The 12,015-nt window shown below is 39.6% G+C and overlaps 1 protein-coding gene across 2 annotated transcripts in view; it reads left to right on the forward strand.

The window, feature by feature from the left end:
* The window catches only part of LOC114289648 (uncharacterized), a 39,888-nt gene that overhangs the window by 14,076 nt on the left and 13,797 nt on the right, over nucleotides 1–12,015 (forward strand). For both annotated transcript variants that reach the window (XM_028233423.2, XM_028233428.2), the window contains exons 2-5: nucleotides 254–481; nucleotides 646–767; nucleotides 1,021–1,081; nucleotides 1,332–1,472. In XM_028233423.2, coding sequence (XP_028089224.2) covers nucleotides 254–481; nucleotides 646–767; nucleotides 1,021–1,081; nucleotides 1,332–1,472 — 552 coding nt within the window. The remainder of the gene's footprint in view (nucleotides 1–253; nucleotides 482–645; nucleotides 768–1,020; nucleotides 1,082–1,331; nucleotides 1,473–12,015) is intronic.

Here is a 12,015-nt window from a genome sequence, read left to right on the forward strand (position 1 = left end):
ATTGAAAAGACACAATCATTCGAATCAACATATGGCAAATTGATTATGTAATTCTTTTTCCTTATTATGGGCATTTGTGGAATATGGAAATGTAGAAAACACTCAGATTCCTGCCACTTTTTAAAGTAGTAGATATATATATCTGTATCAGATATGTTGTAGATTGTGATTAAGTGGCATTTTAAGTTATAACATATTTAATGGATAACAAAATCCTTTTTCAAGTTCACTGAAAATTAGTGGTTGTCTGCAGCCTATATGGAATGCAATTATAGACTTTGATCCTCAAATTTTTATCTGGCTGGGTGACAACATCTATGGGGACATTAGGCGCCCTTTGAAGTTATTTGGCAAGGAAAGGACGATTGGGCCCTGGAAGAATGTTCCAAGATTCATTCCTTCCTCTGAGCATGAAATGCAGGCCAGATATGATAAGGCTAAGAGGAATGATGGGTACAATCATCTTCGAGAGAATGTGAAGGTGCTTCACTCAAACTTATGCTTTACTATATTATTATACCTGCCAATTTTTTGAATGATACCTTTATGGTGAGTCTGGTAAGCATTTATTGATTGTGGCACTCGTACATTCTCTTCACAGTTTTAGATAAAGTCTCCTGACCTAGTTATGTATGAATGATGTAGGTAATTGGCACATGGGATGACCATGACTATGGATTAAATGATGCAGGAAAAGAATTTGATGGAAAAATTACCAACCAAAGGCTTATGCTGGATTTCTTGGATGAACCTCAAGATAGCCCACGGTGAGGAAAAAATCACAATTCAGAGTTATTGCTGTCTATACTTTTATATTTTTAATGTTTTATTTTTTTTAAAACAATCTGCTTAAGGGTAGTGCATATTATTTTCAAATTATGCAAGTTTGTAAGCAGGGAGGAACTAATTTTCTTGACCTGCTAACACTAACGGTTGCCTTGCAAAAAGAAGTAGCAAGAGTTGATTTCTTTGCATGGGTGCAATGCAGCTGCTGAATTTCTCTCATGTCTGTTGTTGCAGGCGCAAGCAGGCTGGTGTTTATGCATCATACACATTTGGCCCTGCAGGAAGACAAGTCAAGGTTGAATCTGAATAATTTTTAGCAACTTTTGCTGTTACTTCTTTTCATTTAAAGCTGAATTGTTCTAGAGATGCATCCTGTTCATTATAATTGTCGATATGTTTGGTATCCTAATTATAATCAGTATGTTGCTCTTGGAAAATCCATTTTTGTGTTCCATGCCCACCTCAATTAGAAAACTGCAGTATGTGCATATAGGTGAGACCTAAAGGCATACCTTGTTCTAATTATGGGTTATAAACTTCTTCAGGTTATTCTCCTAGATACCAGGTACCACAGAGACCCTTTGTTTAGTGATGGAAGTATTTTGGGGAATTCGCAATGGACATGGTTGGAGAAAGAGTTGAATGGTCCTGCATCAGCCATCACTATTATTGGATCTTCTATTCAGGTATGTAAAATGTTTTGTCCCTAGTTGTTACAGAAGTATTAGGTTAATCTCCAAGGGCTAGAAGACATGCATTTATCACTGTAAACAGGCCTATTAATTGCTTAAAGGTGTACCTTTGCATATGTAATTGATGTGCATTAGCTTGATCTTGCATATATTTATTTTGGCATTTAATGTTATGGCAAATTTATGACTAATTTTTTGTAGCATTCATGTAGTCCACTGTTTTGATTTGGATGAACTTTTCTGTAAGAATTGTATCTATAATAACTTCATTCCCCATCAAGTTTAATGCCTTCTCCCTGTTACACGTTATTGGGTAGAACTCACCCCAAAAGCTAGCTCTTAAGGTGAGGGTGCCCTCACGCTTATATGCTTAATATTATTTTAGTATTCGGGCGATGTGGGACTTCGCTTCACACCCTTCATCACGTCCAATGTGCTCACTCGGCAGCACCTGCTGCAGCGTGCAGGCCAAGGACACGCACCCTACCCATCCCTGAATACTTCGGCTCTGATACCATGTAACATGATGGTCTTGGATAGAACACACCCCAAAATCTAGCTCTAAGCACTTAAGATGAGGGTGGCCTCATGCTTATATGCTTAATATTAGGGACTTCGCTTCACACTCCCAACTAATTTCATCATAGTCGGGCCCTTTCCACTTAACCATAAATTCCTTGAATATCTTCCTTGTAGAGGTGGTCATTAGATCGGCTAAGATTGCTTCCACACTACTATTTTGTGCTTTGGGCATGACAGTCTCCCATGTTGGCACATTGCACGAGCAGTTTTCCATGTTGGGGTGATGGGGTATGTGAAAGGCTAGATGCTTTGTATTCGAGTGGCAACCCCGTTGGTGCCTGTCACGGTCCTGTAACCCAAGTCCGTGAACTGGAAATAAGGAATGATATAGGTTAAGAGAATGGCTTAAGATGACCCAATAGAAGGACAATAAGGTCAAAGAGGCTATCCAAGTACAAAGGTTGGTCCCAAACAGGCCTGGTCAAATGAAACAGGTCAATATAGAAAATTTGGGCTAAGGTCACCGCTTGAGCGGAGAGAAGACTGCTTGAGTGCTCAATACTGGCTTGCAACATTGGTGTTTAGACAGGTAGCTGTTTTGAGGGTGAAATTGATCACTCAACAACTGCAAACCAGCCGGCGTGCACATGCAGGCGCCAGCGCCCAGTGCCATGCCTAGCACGCCAACGCCCAGCCACATGCGCATGCCAGCGCCTACCCAGGCCTGCCGTGCGCACATGGCCTCGCACTTGCCCATGCTTGCAGGCATGGGCCCACACCTGCCAGCCTTTGTGTGGGTGTGCGCCCAGCTTGCACCAGCCAGCACCCATGCCAACTGCAGCACCTGTGCACCAGCAGCTTTTGGCCACTATTTGGAGGACCAAAATGGACTCTTTTTGCCTTGTAATTTTTATGCAAGTATTATAGTATGAAAGGTGTCTTAGGGCCAAAACTTGTAATTTTTCTCATTTTGTAGAATTTTTGAAAATTCATTATGATTCCTCAAACATAAAGGATGTTTTCCCCTGCCACTTTGTTAGTGGCTCAAAAAGCGGGGCATTTCCCTAAATAAGCTAAAATAATAAATTAATTCCCAAACTAAGTCTAGTTTTGAAAGAATTCCCAAAATAAGCTAACTCGCGGTTCACAATCGCGATTTCAACATATTTGCACCTATCTCGCGTGAAAGTTGGTAAATCTTAAATTCGTGGTCACAAAAAGCGCTTTTGATTAAGAAATCGCGGTTACAAAACGCGATTTTAATTAATTTTTTTTTCTTCTGAACTCGCTGTTCTGAACCACGATTTTATCAAAAAAAAAATTTCTTCTGAACTCGCTGTTCCTAACCACGATTTTATGAAAAAAAAAATTTCTTCTGAACTCGCTGTTTCGAATCACGCTTTTAGACCAAAAACTTTTTCTTCAATACTGATTTGCCAAGACCAACTGATGGCTAATGTAAAGTATACACAGTTGGACTAATAAAGCTATTTCATATAAAAAAAAAATAATAATAAAAAAATCTAACAAATAAATTTCTAAAAATAAAAATAAAAATAAAATTCTAAAAATTTACGCTACCTTAGTGTTTAGGGATAAAATTTATTTTTTTTATTTTACTAAAATAAAAATAAATAAATTTTAAGAATTAAACCCTAAACCTTAAAATAAAAAAAATAAAATTTATCCGTAAACACTAAGGTAGCGTTTGGTAACGTTTACGTTTTTTGTTTATATTTATGAAAATTTTATAAACTAGTTTTTATTTATTTTTAGAAAAACATAAATTACAAACGAGTTTGGTTTGAGCAAAATGTTTAAAAATTTTTATAAAATAATTATTGAAAGAAAATAATTATTTGAAAATTTTATCCCTAAACAATTATTTATCCCTAAACAAATAATTGAAAGAAAATTTTATAAAATAATTATTGTTTAAAAAAATTTTATAAAATTTAATTGAAAAAAAAAATTATTTGAAAAAAAAAATTAATTGGGAAAAAAAATATTTGAAAAAAAAAATTAATAGAAAAAAAAATTAATTGAAAAAAATAATTGAAAAAAAATTATTTGGTCTTAATTTCAAATAATTGAAAAAACATAAGACCAAATAATTGAAATTAAGACCAAATAATTTTTTTCAATTAATTTTTGTTTCTATTAGTTTTTTTTTTCAATTAATCTTTTTTTTAAATTAAATTTTTTTGAAATATTTTTTTTCCCAATTAAATTTTTTTTCAAATAATTATTTTTTCAATATTTTAGACTTGAACAAACATATTTTTTATTTTACGTTTTTAAAATATTTGAAACATTTTAAAACTAAACGCATTTAAATTTTATAAATTTTTTTAAACATTTTGTTCAAACCAAACTCGTTTGTAATTTATGTTTTTCTAAAAATAAATAAAAACTAGTATATAAAATTTTCATAAATATAAACAAAAAACGTAAACGTTACCAAACGCTACCTTAGTGTTTACGGATAAATTTTATTTTTTTTATTTTAAGGTTTAGGGTTTAATTCTTAAAATTTATTAATTTTTATTTTAGTAAAATAAAAAAATAAATTTTATCCCTAAACACTAAGGTAGGGTAAATTTTTAGAATTTTATTTTTATTTTTATTTTTAGAAATTTATTTGTTAGATTTTTTTATTTTTTTATTTTTTTATTTTTTTTTTTATGAAATAGCTTTATTAGTCCAACTGTGTATACTTTACATTAGCCATCAGTTGGTCTTGGCAAATCAGTATTGAAATCGTGGTTCACAACCACGATTTCAGCAGAAAAAGTTTTTGGTCTAAAAGCGTGATTCGAAACAGCGAGTTCAGGAGAAATTTTTTTTTTCATAAAATTGTGGTTAGGAACAGCGAGTTCAGAAGAAATTTTTTTTTGGATAAAATCGTGGTTCAGAACAGCGAGTTCAGAAGAAAAAAAAATTAATTAAAATCGCGTTTTGTAACCGCGATTTCTTAATCAAAAGCGCTTTTTGTAACCATGAATTTAAGATTTACCAACTTTCACGCGAGATAGGTGCAAATATGTTGAAATCGCGATTGTGAACCGCGAGTTAGCTTATTTTGGGAATTCTTTCAAAACTAGGCTTAGTTTGGGAATTGATTTATTATTTTAGCTTATTTAGGGAAATGCCCCTCAAAAAGCTATTATCTTACAGGGCCAATTTTTATTTCAAAATTCCAGCCTGCAATGGCACTAAGTTGGACACTTAGGGTTGGTTTGGTATAAACTAAATAATACAAAAAGTCAAAAAGTCACTATCCTATTTAAGTCACATCATCTTATTTAAATCACATCACCTCTCTAACACATCACATCAAACCTAACCCAAACCCAACCCAACCCATATAAGCCAATAAGTCAAAAAGTGCACTTTTTTAGAACATCCCAAACCAATCCTTAGTCTTAGCCAAGTATGAATACACACACACACACACAAAGTGCTATAACAAATAAGAGAATAGGCAACAAGAGATTACAGGAAAACCCCAACCTTTATTAATTGCACCAACAATACAAAGGGTGCCTATGGAAACTCTTACCAACACTTAGTTAATTTTCGAGTTCCATGGCTTATGCCTAAATAGGCTTACAATCAGTTACAAGCTTACAACTAGCATTATAAGGAAAGCATGCCAAGTGGCATGGCAGTTGACACCCCCAACTGCCTAGGGACTTAGGATCATTTCTGGGACATAACTGCTAGTAACTGCTGTTAACTCCCTGCCTTGATTCCAAGTGTCCAAACTTGCCTTGTCTTTTGCTCAACATGGGTAACTGCTGCCAGACAAGCATAACTGCCTTAAACTGCCCATGTTGTTTGCCTTCTCAGTCAGCCACGAATTTGGTTGTCTTGGCCCCCAGACCAAGTTTTGCCTACTGAATGCTTTGAACCCCCAAGTATGCCGCAGCCCACATTTGGGTCATGTTAATGCCTTGCATTTGTGCCACTGCTGCCCATACTTTGGCCAAGGGTCCTGTGCTGCTGCCTCAGCACTTCATCAATGTTTCACCTTGCTGTTTTGGCATGCCATCATCATGCCGTGGTCTTGGTTGGACATTGGTGCAAGGTGCTGCCAATGTCAACCATGCAGCCTTCAAGTAGAAGGTGCTAACAAACCACCCCCACCAGAAGAAGCCAACGTCCTCGTTGGTAGGGTCTTCAAGTACTCCTGGACTTGTTTTCCAAATTGCCACAATGTTACGTCCTTTTCCCAACTTGCATCTGATTCGGGGGAACCCTTCCACTTTGCTAAGTAATGGGTCCTTCGATTCTTTTTGCTTTGACCCTCGGTCTTGTGATCAAGAATCTGTTCCACCGCCTTGTCAAACTGTTTTCTGATCATCGGGGGTGCTCTCCGAGCTTGTTTCCTTGTCAAGTTTGTTTGATCCTCATGAAATGGTTTCAAAAAACTAACATGGAAAGTTGGGTGGATTTTCAACCGATCAGGCAGCACTAGCCTGTATGCAACATTGCCCACGCGTTTTAAGACTTCAAAGGGGCCATCATATTTCGGAATTAAGCCACGGTGCACTGTCTTACTGCTTATCTTCTTCTAGATATGTGGAGTAAGCTTCAGTAGCACTTTGTCACCCACTTTGAACTCTAAGGGTCTTCGCCCTTTGTCAGCATACTTCTTCATTCGCTTGCTTGCTTTGGCCAAACTGTCTTGTGCTTCTTCCAACAATTCTAGTTTGGTCCTTGCAAAGCGGTATGCTGCTGGACATCTACCACCAGAGCCTGTTTTAGCCACTTCGTGAGGAGTTAGGGGTTGCTGCCCCGTGGCCAATTCAAACGGGCTCATCCCGGTTGCAGATGATCTATGCAGATTGTAGCAAAACTGTGCGTGGTCCAACAATTCGACCCAATTCTTTTGACTTGCGGTCACATAATGTCGGAGATACTCCTCTAGCAATCCATTCATCCTCTCGGTCTGACCATCCGTCTGAGGGTGATTTGCTGTGGAGAACTTTAATTCGAAACCCAGCAAATTAAAGAGCACAGTCCAAAACCTTCCCGTAAACCGGGTATCCCTGTCGCTTATTATGTCCTCAGGTAAGCCAAAATATTTTACAACATACTTATAAAATATATCAGCAGCAACGTCCGAGGGACAAACATGAGGAGCAGGGATAAAAACAGCATACTTAGAGAAACGGTCAACAATTACCATGATGGAGCGCATCCCATTGATTTTGGGAAATCCGGAGATAAAGTCCATGGATATGGAAACCTAAGGCTTCTCAGGGACAGGTAGTGGTTGTAATAACCCAGCTGCTTTCTTTCTTTCGGTCTTGTCCAATTGGCACACCATGCATGTTTTGACATAAGCCTCTACGTCTTTTTCCAGTTTTGGCCAAACATATGAACGCGACAAAAGAGCCATCATGCGTTGTTGCCCCGGATGACCAGCCCACTGCGGGTCTTGTGTTTCTCTAAGAAGTTCCATTCGTAGTCCCCCAACACTTGGGACATATAGCCTATCTCCTTTGCCATGGAGAAGACCATCTTCGAGCTAATACCGACGAGCAATTCCATCCTTTACTTGCTGTGCCAACCGTTGATATTCTGAGTCAATGGCAGCACTATCCCTGATCCTTTCCAGCAATTGTGATTCAATGTTGGAGATAGCAGCCACATATTCAATTATCTCTTTCCGGCTTAAGGCATCAGCAACTAGGTTATGTCGTCCAGGCTTGTGTCGCCATTCAAAGCCATATTCTTCAAGGAATTCCTGCCAACGGGCCTGTCTTGGAGACAACTTTTTCTGAGTTTTGAAGAATGTATTAGCCACATTATCAGTAAGAACCAAAAACTTCGATCCCAACCGATAGACCCTCCAAGTGAGTAGGCAATGCACAACTGCCGTCATTTCCTTCTCATGGGCTGAATAATTCTTCTCAGCAGCGTTTAGTTTCCTGCTTTCAAAGGCCACTGGGTGTCCTTCCTGCACCAGTACTCCTCCGAGTGCTTTGTCTGAGGCATCCGTGTGTACTTCGAAAGGCAACTCGAAACTAGGCAGTTGCAAGACCGGTTCACTTGCCATTGCACTTTTCAGTTTGTCAAAGGCCTCTTGACAATTAATGGACCAATGCCATTTGTGGTCTTTCTTTAGCAAATCAGTGAGGGGAGCGGCCTTCTTTGAATATCCCTTAATGAATTTCCGATAGTAGTCTGCCAAGCCTAAGAAGGATCGTAACTCCGCAACATTGTTGGGTGAAGACCATTCCATGATAGCCTGCACCTTCCTTCCATCCATTTTGACATGGCCTTGGCAAATGATATGGCCAAGAAACTTAATTTCCCGCTGGGCAAACTCACATTTTTCCTTCTTGACATACAACTGGTGTTCTTGTAACCGAGTGAACACCATCCGAAGGTGGGACAAGTGATCCTCTAGGGACTCACTATATATTACAATATCATCCAAATAAACAACAAACTGATCGACATAGTCATTGAACACATCATTCATAAGATTACAGAATGTAGCCGGGGCATTAGTTAACCCAAACGGCATTAAAGGAACTCAAAAGACCCATACCTCGTAACACATGATGAGTCACTCGGACTTGCCAATAGCTAGCACGTAAATCCAATTTTGTGAAGTAAGTGGCTTTGCACAATTGATCAAATAGGTCTGCCACCAAAGGGACTGGATACTTGTTCTTTATCGTCACTTTGTTGAGAGCCCGGTAATCCACACACATGCGCAAACTTCCATCTTGCTTCTTTTGAAAAAGCACTGGGGCACCGAAAGGGGCTTTGGATGGCTGAACCAGTCCAGCATCCAATAAGTCCGTCAATTGCCTTCGCAACTCCGAAAGTTCCATTGGGGACATTCTGTAGGGTGCCTTCGCTGGAGGCTTAGCACCCGGAATCAACTCTTTTTTATGATCAGTGGCACGCCGAGGAGGAAGGGACTTTGGCAACTCCGGAGGCATCACATCCTCAAATTCCCTCAACACTTCTGCCACTTCATCCGGCACTTCTACTGATAGATCAGGTTTGATTTCCACCAAGGCAGCAAGATAAGTCTATGCGCCCTTTTTCAAACCGTTGTGCACTTGAATGGCTGAGAGGGTCTCCATCTTCCTCTTTGTGCCCTTGCCTTTGTCTGATTTACTGCAACTAGCGACAAAGCAAGGCTTGTCTTCATCCGAAATAAGTATCCCACCCAAATATGGCATCAAAGCCACTTTTGCAGTGACAAAGAAATCATTTCCTAAGATGACATTGAAATCATCCAAAGGAACCACCATCAAGTTAACCCGTCCAGTCCATTCTCCAACTGTGATCGATACTTTGGAAGCCATTCCTTGTACCAATTGAGCCGCCAAGTTTACTGCCTTGATTCGACTGGTACTTTGGGTAACTTGCAATCCGAGGGTCTGCACAACTTTTTTTGACAGAAAGTTATGCGTGGCGCCGGTGTCTACCATCGCCGAAATGTCGGTACCCGCCAATGCCACCTTGATGTACATTAGACCAGTAGTAGGGACTCTGTCCGCATGAATTGCATTGAGCAATTGTAAGGGGTTTACCCTAGTCGGCCCCTCAGAATCCGACTCCTCTTTGCCATCTTCCGCGACCATAGCGTTAAGGTTCTCACGCTTGGGACAGTCTTTCGCTCTATGGGGTCCATCACAGATGTAACACCCTTTATTAGATTTCCCACTGTTGGTCTGAGAAGAATCCCCCTTCTGTTTGTACTTGGAACCCTCTTTCCCCTTCTTGAAACCAGACTTCTTCTCTCTCGTCTTCTCTTTTCCTTTCTTCTTGGGTTTGCTGGTTTCTGTAGTGGGTTCCTTGCTTAACTTGTAGTCAAGCAAACCATTTGCTGCAGCTATGGCAGAGGGCAAATCTTTGACACCGAGTCTCCGAAGTTCCAATTGGGCCCAATTCTGCAACTCAGACATAAAATTGAAGAGTTTATCTTCCTCCGACATGTTCTTGATGTCCAGCATCAAAGAACTGAATTCTTTCACATAATCTCTCACCAATTCGGAATGCTTCAACCGCTTCAGGGCGTCTCTTGCAACCCAAGATGTGTTGCAAGGAAGGAATTGTTCCTTCATTTCCTTCTTTAGAGTCTCCCATGTTGAGATCTCTGGCCGAGCATTATCCCTGACACGTGCACGCCACCAGTGTTTAGCATCACCAGTAAGGTACATGCTTGTGATTGTAACCTTCTCTCCTTCAGGCACATGAGCAGCCCTGAAATACTGCTCCATGTCCCACAGAAAATTCTCAAGTTCCTTGGCACTTCAATTCCCACCAAAAGCTTTAGGGTCTGGAACTTTAATTTTCGAAGGAGTCTTTTCTGAATTTGTATGCCCACAGATAGCCTTCTTCAGAAGGGACAGTTCATCCACAACTTCTTGAAACTTGTCTTTCCAGGACTCCGAAATGGCTAGCACATCTGTCAACATGTCTTTGAACCGATCTGCTGTCGAGGTCTCAAGGGCAAGAAACCCTAAGGCCACAACATCCAATCGATCTGTCAGTGAGCGGTTCTCGTCAGTAGGGTCACCAACAAGATTTTCCAACCGCGTTACTCGTTCTTTTAAGGCATCTATGCCAGAAACCATTAGAGCATAACCGTGCTCTGATACCAATTGTTACAGGGTCAATTTTTGTTTCAAAATTCCAGCCTGCAATGGCACTAAGTTGGACACTTAGTCTCAGCCAAGTATGAATACACGCACACACAAAGTGCTATAACAAGTAAGAGAATAGGCAACAAGAGATTACAAGAAAACCCCAACCTTTATTAATTGCACCAACAATACAAAGGATACCTATGGAAACTCTTACCAACATTTAGTTAATTTTCGAGTTCCATGGCTTATGCCTAAATAGGCTTACAATCAGTTACAAGCTTACAACCAGCATTACAAGGAAAGCATGCCAAGTGGCATGGCAGTTGACACCCCCAACTGCCTTGGGACTTAGGATCATTTCTGGGACATAACTGCTAGTAACTGCTGTTAACTCCCCGCCTTGATTCCAGCTGTCCAGACTTGCCTTGTCTTTTGCTCAACATGGGTAACTGCTGCCAAACAAGCATAACTGCCTTAAAACTGCCCATGTTGTTTGCCTTCTCAGTCAGCCACGAATTTGGTTGTCTTGGCCCCCAGACCAAGTTTTGCCTACTGAATGCTTTGAACCCCCAAGTATGCTGCAGCCCACATTCGGGTCATGTTAATGCCTTGCATTTGTGCCACTGCTGCCCATACTTTGGCCAAGGGTCCTGTGTTGCTGCCTCAGCACTTCATCAATGTTTCACCTTGTTGTTTTGGCATGCCACCATCATGCCGTGGTCTTAATTGGACATTGGTGCAAGGTGCTGCCAATGTCAACCATGCAGCCTTCAAGTAGAAGGTGCTAACACAGGGGAGTAGAAGGTTAGTAAGCTTCCTTGAACTTTTGTTTTTGACTTAGCTTGTATGCCCTTTGTAACCTTGTTCAACATATGTAATGCAATCTTTTGCTTAATAAAAAGGCTCATTTTGATACAAATTGGAAATTATAGAGTCCGAATATACTGAGTCTAGAGGGGAGTGAATAGGCTATCCAATTAACATTTTCAATTTTATGTTCAATTTAATCAATTTAACCAATTAACACATGAATAATCAATCACACATGAACACAAGATTTAACGTGGAAATCCCAAAAGGATAAAAAATCACGGTCCCAATACTCAATGAAATCCACTAGAAGATCCAAGAATACAAAGACAAAGTGGAGAGGACTTACAACCTTCACCTAGGTTTACCTAACACAATGACTTGTAGTAACTCCACAAGCATAGTTTGACCAAGCCAACATTCTTGATCTTCAGAACACCATGAAGCTTCAACTTTGATCTCTGTTCATGAACGGCTTCGATTACCCAATTGGCCTCGAGTGTAGAATGAACAATGCAAAGATATGTAGAGGTTTTGAGGGTTTTTGAAAAACTATCTCAAAAAAATTCTCTCATAAATAT

This window comes from Camellia sinensis, chromosome 6, assembly GCF_055761805.1.
Source record: "Camellia sinensis isolate YWXY chromosome 6, ASM5576180v1, whole genome shotgun sequence".
In the NCBI taxonomy this organism is placed as follows: Eukaryota; Viridiplantae; Streptophyta; class Magnoliopsida; order Ericales; family Theaceae; genus Camellia; species Camellia sinensis.